The following is a 12,816-nucleotide window of genomic DNA, read 5'->3' on the forward strand; positions in this document are numbered from 1 at the left end:
ACGGAGACCTTCCGAATCCCTCTAGTATCGTCGGTCGTCGTAGCTACCATAGCTACCCGAATAGCCATAGCGAGGAGGGCTTCTGGGTCGGCCATACGGGTCGCCACCTCGAGCGTATGGATCATAGCCTCGAATGGGGGGTGGTGGCGGTCCACGAGGATCATACGGGTCAGGGTCGTATCTCCTCGGTGGTGGTGGTCCGTAGTCCCTGGGTGGAGTGCGTCTTCCATAGCCTCGATCGTAGTAGTCATCCATAGGTGGGCGACGTCCAGGCGAGCGCTCACGGTAGCCTCGTGGGCTCCAGCCACGTGGAGGAGGTCCGCGACGATCGTAATCATCAACAGGACCGTATCGGCCGCCACTTCTGGGTGGAGATCTCTGTCGATAGCTGCGATTGTCCGGTCTTTCCTCTTGAATCTGGGTCGGCCGGTTAGGAAAGATTGTAACAGGTATTAAGTAAGTACTTACATCGGGTGTACAGTGGACAGTAGCTCCCTTAAAGGTTTGTCCATCTAGTTTTTCCACAGCGGTCTTGAGGTCGGACGAGGTTTCGAATTCTACAAATCTTTGACCAGCGGTGAGCAGATGCAGGGATAGAAGGGACGTCAGAGTTACCCTTTACCGTCGCGGTCACGACCAGTCTCGGAGTACACGACATCCAGTTGACCTGAGCTTCGCGCAAAGTCCTTGAGATCCTGGAAGCTGGTGAGCACGTTTCGCTCAGTTAAGGGAAGGTCGAATTCGCAGGTAGGATGCGATGAGAACCAAAGCAGAATGAGGTCTGGACGACTAGCCAAAATATAGCCGGACAAGCTCCAAAGTCCAGTTCTTCAAATATGGGCATACTTTGTGCAATCTCTGCCACATCAAAGGAGAGAGGCACCGAGATCGAGGTTGATAGGCATCTCTTCGGCAGTATCTGATCCAAACGGGTTGTGCGAATATCTAGAAAAATGGGAATCCTAACCTGCCAACTAGTATCCGGTTGCAGTCCGGTAATCTGCATGCGATAGATAGTGCGACGCGGCCGAGGGACGTTTCGGTCAGAGGGGCCAGCGAAGTCGTCCTTCCGGCGCGGGCCTCGAGCAAACTGCACAGTAAGTCGCTCGCCCTTGAAAATGGTTCCGTCTGTTGTGGATGTCAGGAAAAGCCACCGCGAGAAGAGGGAAGAGGGGAAGAGCTATGTCGTACGGAAGGCTGAGGGAAAAGTTAGCGCATTAGAACCAGTCAAATGATCAAAATGACTTGCCTGGAACAACATCTCGCGCATCCATGGCGTCCTCGTATTCGATGAAACCGAAGCCGTTCATGAGCTTGATTTCTTTGATAGAGCCGGTGCCATGGTTGCCAAAGTGGTCCTCTATATCCTGTTTGGTGACTGAAACGAAGAAACTGAGAGTCAGCGACTGGCGAAGTCCCGGAACAGGTGGTAAGCGGGTCCAGGAGTCAATATTCAGGGCTCAGCTATCCTCCAAGCGTGCAACTTGTCCAGGGAGACCAAGGGAGGGAGAACGGATAGGAGCATACTGTTGCGCGGAAGGTTGCCCAGATAGAGCCGGGTAGACGAAACATCGGCCATGGCGGATTGCGGCCTGCAAAGAAGTCCGGACGACGATCCAGGGAGATCTCGACTGTGATTCAGTGGTCAAGAGCCGTGGGACAGACCAAGTTCGCAGGCAAGACAGCAGCCTGGGGCGCAGAAATGAGGCGGAGGTGATAGAGCCTTGCAGGGACAAGGGATCCAACAAGCGGGCAGGAGTGACAGGACGGAAGGGAAGGAACGGTAGCTGGATAACTACAAGGACGAGATGTGAAGCGAGAAGGATAGAGGGACCACAAAAGTGATAGACATGCACCAAGCAGTATGTGGACGTGAAGAAGGTGGAAAGTGGAGGGCGCAGAGGACAGAAGGGGGGAAAGTTGTGTCTTGTTGCAACCTACAGGTGTGAGCTGTGCCTCACTTCGAGATGCTGCCAGCGCCAAGCCCGCCCTCAAAGCGCTCCCTTGGTCCCTTGGTCCCTTTGCCCACCTGGCACCCAAACCGCAGCCATGGCTCAAGGGCGGCAAGGGTCATCACTGACGATTGACGGCTTCATGGCTGCGCCCACTCACCACCAAGACCATCTCCATCCTCCCACTGGCAGCAGCCGATGGCCATCACCTGCCACGTCCACTAGCCAATCGCCTCATTTTCTTGCAGCATTCCTCTCACCCTCCCTCCTCTTCGCCCTCATCAGCGCCCATCCTCCTCTCGTATCCATTGATTTCCTTTTGCCGCCCGCGACTCCTTCAGCCCTCATGGTGGAGTTCGTTGACGGCACCTTTTGGTGTTCCATAACACTTCAGCTGCAGAAATGTGACCCAGACGACCCTATTCACAAGTGTTTCCCAAATGGCATGGGCAAAAGCGTCCTGGACCAGGCTGACAACCTATTCAACCTGGCGGACAAAAAGCTCCATACATTTCCCTTCAAAGATGTCCAGCCGTGTTGGTTCCGCCTTTACACTGACACCAGTATTGCCAAAGTGCTGGAATTGCTTGGCCTCACCTCTCCCAGTCTACAAGATTCGTCGCTATCTGAATCTCTGAAGATTCATTTGGATAAGATTGTGTCCATCCTAGATATGGCACTAATCATGGCCGGAGGCCTACGACGAGAACAGATGATTCACGATATTTTGGCCAGATTACAAGCTGTCAGTGTAAGTGAAGAGGAAGAAAAGGAACACCCACGGAAGAAAAGGAGAGTCGACCATGAGCCTGGGTCTAATCATGTTCCCGACAGTCACCTGCCCGCTGACAACGTCTCTATACCAACCATTCTATTCCCCATCCTGCAAATGGACCAGCCTCCTCTTACCAAGTTCTCCCACCACATCCAGCAAATACGGCAGCCTGTGGTCTTGACAAACATTATGAATCATTGGCCAGCTCTCGAGAAATGGCGGCGAACGTCGTTTTGGCTTGATGCCACCATTGGCGGCCGTCGTCTCGTCCCGGTTGAAGTTGGGCGGAGCTACGTTGACGATGACTGGAGCCAAAAGATTGTCCCCTTCCAAGACTTTTTCAGTCTTTACATACTGCAGTCGACGGATCGCGGATCTAGCGCTGTCACTGGCGAAAATGACCAGACAGGCTATTTAGCGCAACACGACCTTTTTAAACAGATCCCCGCTCTTCGAAAGGATATTGCTACCCCGGATTATTGCTATCTGGACGCTCCGCCTGCTGAACCTGATACGCCGGTGGCCTTGAGCAAGGCAAGGGAGAGTATGAAGAAAACAAGCCATCCCAACACTATTCCTCCCGAAACCCGCGACCCGCCCGACGACGCTGCCGCTGACGAGACGGGACTTGGAGACGATCCCCAGACCAATATCTGGTTTGGCCCGGCATGGACGATTTCTCCTCTGCATCATGACCCGTACCACAATATTCTCTGCCAGGTCGTGGGCAAAAAGTACATAAGACTCTATTCGCCACAGCACAGCAAGAAGTTGCTGCCCAGACGTGAAGACGAGCCTGCTCCTCATGTATCCTCTGCTGGAAACGCAGAATGTACGAATGGTGACGTAAATGATGGGGAGCAGCGCTGTGAAACAATTGACATGTCAAACACTTCGCAAGTTGATATTGCCGCCATGGAAACATCCCCGCTCGAGGACTGGGACGAGGTTTACCCCGGGATTAATCAAGTGCCGTACGTTGAGTGTGTCCTTGAGGCTGGCCAAGCGCTCTATATACCTATTGGATGGTGGCATTACGTGCGAAGCTGTTCCGTAGGCATCTCTGTGAGCTTTTGGTGGTGACGGGCTAGGACAAGCAGATCCATTACATGATCGGCTCTACCCAGGTGTCGATTGCCCCCATCGACTGCCATCGACTGGGGACACTACACGGTAGGAGCACAGACCCGCCCATGCACGCAACGAAGGGAGGAGCGTCTAACCTATTTTCGACCAAATCGCCGCTACCGGAGCCCATCTCATGATCTCGTGCTCGATTATTGTTAACCGCCACAGCACAAGATGGACAAAAGCACACGTGGTTGGGCATGCAGGTCAAGGCCTGGATATCCAGAAGTCGGGAAGTGCATATCTTCTCGTGATAAAGTTAGATGACGAGAGAGTGTTCGATGGAGCATCTCGCGTGCTCATCCCTCAAGAGGGAACGCTTGTCCGGGGCTTGACAGGGGTCTCGACTCTTTATCTTCGACTGTGGACTCTGGCTGGATGGATTGTTATCAGCAGGCCAAGGACCGACTATGATCGTCTGCAACCCTAGCTGCTGGTGCTGCCAGCTATCGTTTGATCTGTGGGTTATAAAGACGATGGCGCCTGCCACTTACTGGAGTCTGGTCCTGTACGACCTGCCGACGGAGCTTGTCATCGTGAGCCCTTTATTTGTACTGTTTCAGCAGTGTGCAAGCACATGCTCGTTTTTGTTAAAGGCCCCGCCCCCACAATCTCCAAGATTGTCACGTCATCACCACCAGCATCCACATGGCGGACAGCGAGTATGGCGGCACTGCTGCTCGCAGCATGTCCAAGGATGAAGGTCGTCTACGCGAACTGGGCTATAAGCAAGAACTGAAGCGCGACTGGTCATTGATCCACAATTTCGGCGTCTCTTTCTCCATCATTTCCGTCATCACCGGTATCACGACCCTGTTCAGCTATGGACTGAATACCGGCGGGCCCGGGGTCATGTCCTGTGGCTGGCTCGTTGTCTCGTTCTTCACGATGTTTGTCGGCTTGGGAATGGCCGAGGTGGTATCTGCGATACCAAACGCTGGCGGGCCTTACTTCTGGGCTGCCATCCTGGCACCGAAGCCATGGGCCCCGTTTGCGAGCTGGGTTACAGGGTGGTTCAATTTGCTTGGTCAAGTCGCGGTCACCACCGGTATCACCTTTGGCTGTGCAGGACTTATTTCCACATTGGCCAGTATCAATGGGTACGAAGCAACGGCAGGCCGAACATTGGGTATCTATGCGGCGCTTTTGTGCTCGCATGGCATTGTCAACTCGTTTGGTGTGCACATTTTGCGTTACTTGAACAACACCTCCATAATTCTACACTCTTTGGGCGTCTTCAGTTTTGCCGTCGCGGTTGTCGCTAAAGCTCCTCATCATCAGTCCGCCAAATTTGTGTTTGCAACGTTCTACGACGGCACTGGTGATCCGGGATGGTCAGTTAGGGCATCCCCAGCCTATGTCGCCTGCATTGGTATTCTGATGTCACAATATACAATTACCGGGTTTGACGCTAGGTGTGCCTCACTGAAGAAAGGAAGAATTCTCACATACTGACCTTGGGTCTAGTGCACATCTGTCTGAGGAAACCCAGAATGCATCGTGGTCGGCGCCCATTGGTGTTCTCATGTCGATTGGATGCTCTGCTGTCTTTGGATGGTTTCTCATCCTTTGCCTTCTGTTCAGTGTCCAGGATTTCCAGGCCACCCTGAGCTCAGAGTACGGTAACCCGGTTCTTCAAATCCTGGTCGATGTGTTCGGCAAATCGGGAGCTATTGTGCTATTCGTCCTGGTCATTATCTGCGTCTGGCACTGTGGTCTGTTCAGCTTGACCTCCAACTCGCGGATGATGTTCAGCTTTGCTCGCGATGGTGGAATCCCGCACTTCTTCCATAACGTGGACGCGCGATTTCGAAGTCCAATTCGAACTATCTGGCTTGCTGCAGCACTGGCTTTCCTTCTGGCAGTACCCAGTCTCGGATCCTCTGTTGCATTTGCTGCGGCAACTTCGATCGCAACAATTGGCCTCTATCTATCCTATGGGCTTCCTATCTTGATCGGCATGGTAAACCCACAGGGCTTTATTCACGGCCCTTTCAATCTGAAATGGGCTTCACGTCCTGTGGCGCTGGTCGCATGCCTGTGGATCGGTTTCATTACCATCATCTTCTGTCTGCCTGAGCTGAACCCGGTCAATTCACAGACGCTAAACTACACCCCTGTGGCCGTCGGCATTATTGCGGTATGGTGTCTTGCCAGTTGGTTTTTGTGGGCTAGAAAATGGTTCAAAGGTCCCATTCGACAAGTGGCCGCTGAAGTAGCCGGGGTCAATGTTGATGACCCAGATGCAATGGACCGGGCTGAGCGTGAAGGCAGAATCCCTGAACTTGACGAGGCTCAAGTTGGCAACGAGAAGAGTCTGTTGGCCACCATGAAGCAGACTTACAATTGAGACCACGAAAGCGGGTGCCAATGGTAAGGGGAATATAGCTATTTCCCGGGCAATGGGCCATGGATCCTTGTCATCTTTGGCGACAAATTGCCAATTGATTATGATTCGTCAGGACAAAATGGCACACTTATCGGCTCATTGTAGCCTATATTTTTCAGCAGGCCAACAGCTCTCGCTGTTGCTAGCGTTCCCGTAGAGAATATCTAGTCATATTCTTGAGGTCCGAATGCTTTCAGGTTCTGGAAGAGACTGGTGGCGCAGCCCAATTGCCTGGCCCTATTTGTCTCGTATTTCGCATCGAGGGAGTCCCATACCACTTTGAGGTCTTGTTCTCGAGTTTCTACTCCGGATTGGAAGGTTCGTGGTGAATCCAACAGGGTTCTACTGGTGATTGGCACCGAGGTACAAGTCTTGGTCGTGGTGCAATAGCTGACTCGATCGAGAGCCCGAAGCGGGGTCGACAAAGGGGCAGAGGTTGAGGTGGGCTTGGGTGGGGGCAGCGGCAGTAGTACGTACACCTTTTACTGTATGAAGCAAGAAACACAGTCTCAATATGAATGAATACGATGCTGCTGCCTGCTTGGGAGGCCTGTGTGAGATGAGAGCAGACGTATTCGCATCAGAACGGCTCCAACATTACTAATATCTCAAGCATCCAACGTCCACCACGGCTGAGATCAGAGGATGCTAAAGTCGCCATCAGGTTTCCACTGGAGCGTCGCAAGACCCAAGGCTGATGGCAGCCCCACGAGGTTGCAATTCCCCCTCCATATTATCCCGCTGATGACTAGACGTAAACGGAGCACCTCGCTACGTCCACTGCCCTTCAGTCCACCCGTGATGATTGCCTGAGTGAGAAGTCTATATACTTAGCGCTTGCGTATCGGTGGTGGGTGAGTATATAACTAACCCTCAGTTTCATGGTCCCTCGTCTTCGCTCCGCTATCGGCTGAGGAATCGCTTTTTTTCGGGTTTACATTTTGATCTCGTCGTTGCTAGAACATCGAATCTCACCAGTGACCGGCATTGTTGTGTTCAGCCAGGCATCAATTTTTGTCTACTCCATCTGACACCTCGTTGCCGCTGCGTTATCATGGGGTCTTTAACACAGTCTTCTAAGCGGAGCATCACCGGCGAGGACATCTCGAGCCTGAAGTCTCTGTTATCATCGACCAACGCCACCGTTCTGACTCCGCAAGACGAAGCTTACAGTGCGTCTATAAAACGCTGGTCAAGCGCAGCTCAGAAACCAGCTGGAGTTGTGGTGGTGCCGACCAATGCAGACGAAGTCGCCAGCGTGGTCAAGTATGCCACTGACCATGGCATTGACCTTGCCGTTAAGGGCGGTGGCCATTCGACTGCAGGCGTCAGCAGCACAGACGGCGGCTTGCTGATTGACCTAAACTCCAAGATGAGGCATGTTGACGTCGATCTGGACAAGAAATTGTTCATTATCCAAGGTGGCGCCGCATGGGGCGACGTGGATCAGGTTGGTGTGAAGCACGGTCTGGCCACTGTCGGCGGGACCGTCGCAGATACGGGAGTCGGTGGGTTGACGTTGGGCGGTGGCTACGGATGGCTCTCGGGCCAGAAGGGATTGGTGATCGATAACCTCGTCGAGTGCACGATCGTGCTGGCGACGGGGGAGATCAAGAAGGCCAGCGAGCAGGAAAACCCGGACCTGTTCTGGGCGCTGCAAGGGGCGGGACAGAATTTTGGAGTGGTGACCGAGTTCATCCTCAAAGCATACGATCAAGGCGATGTCTTTGCCGGAATGCTCATATATCCTCCTACGCCGGAGATAATTGAAAAGGTGGTCGCCGCCACAAACGATCTGTACACTCCGGACGCGAACGGGAAGACCAAAGTTGCCGGTCGAGGCGCCGGTGGCATCGCTTTTGCTCGACCCCCACCCGCCGAGGGCAAGGTCATGTTGATGGCCGTCATCATCTACTTTGGTACGGAGGCTGAGGCCAAGGAGAAATACAAGGCACTGTACGACATTGGCCCAGTCGTGGACACGACAGCCATGGTGTCCTATCCGGTCATCAACACTATTCTAGCGCCGCCGATCGGCCTGCGAGCGAGTATGAAAGGCACGTCGTTCACGATGCCGATTCGGGCCGGCTTCGTCGAGGACGTCCTGCGCGAGTACACAAAGTTCACCGACGGCAACGACGACACGGGCATCAGCCTCGTGCTCTGGGAGGTCTACGACCCCAACCAGGTCGTCGCGCACGACGAGGTGGGGAGCTTCGCCAACCGCGGCTGGCACCTCAACGGCATGATCTGCCCCATTTGGACGAAGCAGGAACACGACCAGGCCTGTCGCCAGTGGGCCAGGGACTTGACTGCGCTGTTCAAGACCGAGCTCGAGGCCCGGGCCAAGACGACCGGGACGGGCGTCGACGGCGGTGTCGGTCTGAAGGGGAAGAAAGGAGCTACCATGCTTTATGGAAATTACGATCGTGAGTGCTACTCTCCCATTTTTTTTCTGTATACATGTCCCCCCTCATATTTTCTCTGTCTTTCCCCGTTAATGCCACCAACGTTTCTGTGTGACCCATCCAACTAACCGAACAACCGATTTTGAATAGAGTACGACGAGAAATCCCGCGACATCTTCGGCGAGAACTACCCACGCCTGCAGCAGCTCAAGGCCCGCTACGACCCGACAAACATGTTCAACAAGCTCTTCGGTGTCACGCCGCTGGCGTAAATGCATAGGTAAGGGCCGGGGGTGGGGTGGGGTTCAGTGTATTGTGGATCAGGGAATGAGGCATAGACAGATTGTTGGCCATAAGCCATCGGCTACAGTATAGGGAATGGCACATTGGCAATAATGAGTCTTGATGCCCCCGATGACTCCTGTTGGGTCTCCATGGGCCTTGATGGATCCTCCATGGCTATCCGCGTATGATAGCAATGAGAGCCTTAAGCCCATGTCCTCTGCCGAGCAACGTATTAGGGGGAAATATTTAAAATACAAATACCCTCAGCAGGGTAACGAATAGAGCTAGACTCATTGGCTCATAATTGTCCACAGCTGGGTACCCAAGTATGAAGTTGGATAGCGTCTTGTAACAAGTAAACGTGGAGAAGTCGTACTCCATATGTTTACAGGCCTCTACAGGTACAGGCGACAGCCTTGTTCGTCTCGTCGATACTGTCGGCAAAGGGGGATGTGTATTCTGCTCCGATCTACTCTGCTCGATGCAATTCTCCTCAACTTACTCCCATCGGATTCGGTTCAATTTGGATATATCTATTCATTATGGTCCTATCCTATCAACCTGCCTTACGTAGATATCTGAATAGAAATGAACCCGTCTGATCCATTCAATCTCAGTGCTTGACCACAATCTTGCCGCCCGCGTCGTGGCTGTCCAACAACGCGTGCGCCTTCTGGATATCCTTGTACTCGAACACGTGCGTTGGCTTCGCGTCCCACTCGCCCTTCTCAATCTTGTCCACGATCTCCTGCAAGGGGATGTTCTCCAGCGGGAAATCCTCACTGCCGAGCACTTTGCTGTGGAACAGGCTGAAGTGGACGCCGGAGTCCATCTCTACCATCGGGTTGAAGTCCTTGACCGGCGCGAGACCGCCGAGCCAGCCAGCCTGGAGTACCCGTCCGCCGGCGCGGGTGAGGCGGATGGAGTCGAGCAGGGCGATGTTGCCTATCAGATTGAGGGTCTTGTCGAATTTGTGGTCGGGGACAAATCGTTGGCTGAGTGGGGTTTCTTCAATAATTGCCTCTTCCACGCCCATCTTCTTTAGCATCTCGAATCGCTGCTGCCGTCTAGTGGTCGCCGTAACTTTGGCCCCTGCATTCACGGCAAGATGCACGGCGGCTTGTCCAATTGTGCTTGTCGCGCCGCGGATCAGGATCCTTTGTCCCTTGTGCAGGTCGAGGATGGTGAAGAGGCACGAATATGCCGTGGAATATACCTCAGGCAATGCGGCGAGCTGTTCCCAGGGTAGATTGGTCTTGATTCTCACCACGTTCGCGATGGGAATATTGACAAATTCGCCGTATCCACCTGGTCGATTTCGACCCATTCCGCCCATCACGCCAACCACTTTATCACCCTTCAGTAACTTGCCCGATGGATCGACCTCGACGGTACCGACGCATTCCAGGCCGGAGATGGGATTCCATTCGTCCCATTCACCCTTGCGCATGTGCATTTCGGCGTGGTTTAGACCAAATGCTTTCACGTGAACGAGGACCTCGCCTGGCGTCTGGGTGGGTTTAGGGACTGTCCGGAGTTGTAGGACTTCCGGGCCCCCGAAAGCGGTGATAACAATCGTTTGCATCGTTCCTTGGTCGGACATGGCTGTAAGATGAACTTGTTTGACTATAGGTTAATGGCAGACTCCGCCGTTGAGGCTTGACTTATTCTTGTGGTAGTAGGGTGCGCAGTTGCTTGATTGCATGGACTTCTGTTCTGATGGGTCATGGCCAATGCATTTATATCTTTGTTCCAACTCACCGGGCGTATTCAGCCATCGTCATTGCTCTTCAACGTCTTGCTCTCCGTGCTGCAAGGCTCTCGTCCATGAATACGCACATAGATGCACGGGCAAGGATGAGGTGTCTCCTGTTTCGTAGCTAGCGCGCCGCAATGGCAGGAAGGTAAAGCAGCGGCTAGTGGCCGCTGCTAATACGAGTCGAGTGAGCCCGTCGGGTACGAGTCCAGGATGCGCTGGGAAGTTGTCGGCTGCTGGATTAAGCAAATGCTCCACCAGCAAGGCTGTCTTCTGCAGAGAGAATTGACGCAATCATGGCATGATTGGGAGGAATTCTGGAATTGAGTTGCGCGGTTTGTTGAAAGCTGACAAAGGCTGCATCTGGTGGCAGCGGCAGATGTTGGCGTGTCTGCTCTGAAGTCGCAGGCATCTTCGCGGTACGATGCCGCTTTTATATGATGTAGTAAAGCCACCCAATCCGGAAGGCTGTCCGCCGCCCAAGCGTCAGAGTCTCAAAAGCGGCAATCTGTCCTCTTGTACAATCTCTTGAACACAGTCGACAGGGAGACGAGAATAGAACACAATGCATGGTCAACACTTACACCCTCCTCCTCCAACACAGAGACAGAAACACTGCTTACGTAAATTCCCTTGCATGGGATCTCCACCCCGGCCTTTGCTAGTCGAAGGGTCCAAATCCCCCAGTTTCAGCATGCAATGCTGATACCTAGCAACTCGCTGTGCAGGCGCCCCAGACACCTCAACTCCTCTCTCGATCAATCAACCTCCTCAGACACTTTATGACGGCCAGAAGCTGGCCTAAGTAAGATTCGACTCCGGGAAACACCATTATTGCACTTGTCGTGGTCCGTGGCTAGAGCTTAATGAAATACATACCTGGTACTCCGTACTCCGTATTTCGGAGCAAACTTTCTTCTGCAAAATGGCGCAACACTCGGCTACGCCAGCCGACTGACGGCGACAGTAAGTCGATTGGGGCCCCGGATGCTTGTTGCCTGACGCCGAACTGTGGGCACAGAAGACTCCTAATTTCACCCCCTCCTCAAAGCTTGAGCTGTCTACACATCCCATCTCATTTCGAGAAATTGAGTGAACAGTTGGAATACCTCCCCTGCGTACCTAGCATGCTTCGACAACAGTGCCCTGTCTTCACTGAAGAGGCCTGTTTCCGCGCTAGCCCTTGGCTGCTGGGTTGGATTCTTGGTAGCTACTCCCAAGAAATGGATTGCGCACCAGCGCTATATTGGAAGGGCACCAAATCTGTACGGGATGGTCTCTAGGATGCAATCGCGAGCTTGGATTACTCGTCTGGCCCAAAGCAAACATTCCACCTGCAGGACCAAGTGCTGTCGAAACGCCGCGAACAGTCTCAACTTTCCTCTCCCGTGCATGCGGGCTTTAATCGACGAGGGCCTAAAATTATCTGGGCCTGAGGCCATTCGGTCGAGCTCCGCATGATCACATTGAACCTTGCAAGGCAAACTCGGTAGGCAACCTGGTCCTCCACAAGCCTCCTCTGCAAAAGTACAAAATGGAGGGCAAAGGTCAGTTGGATTCGATGCGGCTCCAGCGTGTACTGCTTCTCTCGTGCCAACCATGGTCTCTACACCTGCGCTGCGGTCTGTCGCAGCATTTTCAGCTATCCATCCATCCGCTTGGAACACTCCCTCTCCTGCTACGCCCGAGCTCGGGTGGTCTGTGTCACCGGCAACGCAGCTCCCTCTGACCCCAGAACATGACTTCGATCCTAACGACCGTGTACGCTTGCCCGATTCTCCTCTTGCAGCTCGCAGCGCAAATCTCAAGACAAATGCTATCAACAGTCTTAACCTTTCCTCGCTTGACTCAGATTTGCCAGAGAAACTACTGTCGACACTGTCGAGCTCGGCCCGTCGAAACAAACGTTTCTTCCAGAATCAGTTCTCTAGCGCGGCTCTCGCCGCCACCTCTCAACCGCAATCGCCTCCCTCGAATGACAATCACCATACCACCCCGGTGCCTTTTGTTAAAAATCCAAATAGAGGAAAGGTCTTCGCTAAGAACATCTCCGCGACCCCTTTATCCAAGCGGAAGGCTGATCGGACATTGCAGCAATGCCGTTGGGCAACATGCTGCTGCAT

The 12,816-nt window shown here is 53.4% G+C and overlaps 5 protein-coding genes across 5 annotated transcripts; 3 read left to right on the forward strand and 2 right to left on the reverse strand.

The window, feature by feature from the left end:
• Nucleotides 1–21: 21 nt before the first annotated feature.
• On the reverse strand, nt 22–1,579 carry Z519_05369 (uncharacterized protein; the record flags this gene model as incomplete). The annotated part of the gene is made up of 6 exons (XM_016763109.1): nt 22–417; nt 469–565; nt 616–695; nt 968–1,180; nt 1,257–1,378; nt 1,528–1,579. The coding sequence occupies 6 exons, from the start codon at nt 1,577–1,579 to the stop codon at nt 22–24; spliced, it is 960 nt and encodes a 319-aa protein (XP_016620722.1).
• Nucleotides 1,580–2,049: 470 nt separating this feature from the next.
• Nucleotides 2,050–3,810, forward strand: Z519_05370 (uncharacterized protein; the record flags this gene model as incomplete). The annotated part of the gene is made up of 1 exon (XM_016763110.1): nt 2,050–3,810. The coding sequence occupies one exon, from the start codon at nt 2,050–2,052 to the stop codon at nt 3,808–3,810; it is 1,761 nt and encodes a 586-aa protein (XP_016620723.1).
• A 693-nt stretch (nt 3,811–4,503) lies between these two features.
• On the forward strand, nt 4,504–6,205 carry Z519_05371 (uncharacterized protein; the record flags this gene model as incomplete). Its single annotated transcript, XM_016763111.1, has 2 exons — nt 4,504–5,270; nt 5,323–6,205. 2 exons carry the CDS (start codon nt 4,504–4,506, stop codon nt 6,203–6,205), a joined length of 1,650 nt encoding a protein of 549 aa, XP_016620724.1.
• Nucleotides 6,206–7,298: 1,093 nt separating this feature from the next.
• On the forward strand, nt 7,299–8,924 carry Z519_05372 (uncharacterized protein; the record flags this gene model as incomplete). Its single annotated transcript, XM_016763112.1, has 2 exons — nt 7,299–8,673; nt 8,803–8,924. The coding sequence occupies 2 exons, from the start codon at nt 7,299–7,301 to the stop codon at nt 8,922–8,924; spliced, it is 1,497 nt and encodes a 498-aa protein (XP_016620725.1).
• Nucleotides 8,925–9,550: 626 nt separating this feature from the next.
• Z519_05373 (uncharacterized protein) lies at nt 9,551–10,540 on the reverse strand (the record flags this gene model as incomplete). Its single annotated transcript, XM_016763113.1, has 1 exon — nt 9,551–10,540. The coding sequence occupies one exon, from the start codon at nt 10,538–10,540 to the stop codon at nt 9,551–9,553; it is 990 nt and encodes a 329-aa protein (XP_016620726.1).
• Between the last annotated feature and the right edge of the window lie 2,276 nt (nt 10,541–12,816).

Source organism: Cladophialophora bantiana, assembly GCF_000835475.1.
Source record: "Cladophialophora bantiana CBS 173.52 unplaced genomic scaffold supercont1.7, whole genome shotgun sequence".
In the NCBI taxonomy this organism is placed as follows: domain Eukaryota; kingdom Fungi; phylum Ascomycota; class Eurotiomycetes; order Chaetothyriales; family Herpotrichiellaceae; genus Cladophialophora; species Cladophialophora bantiana.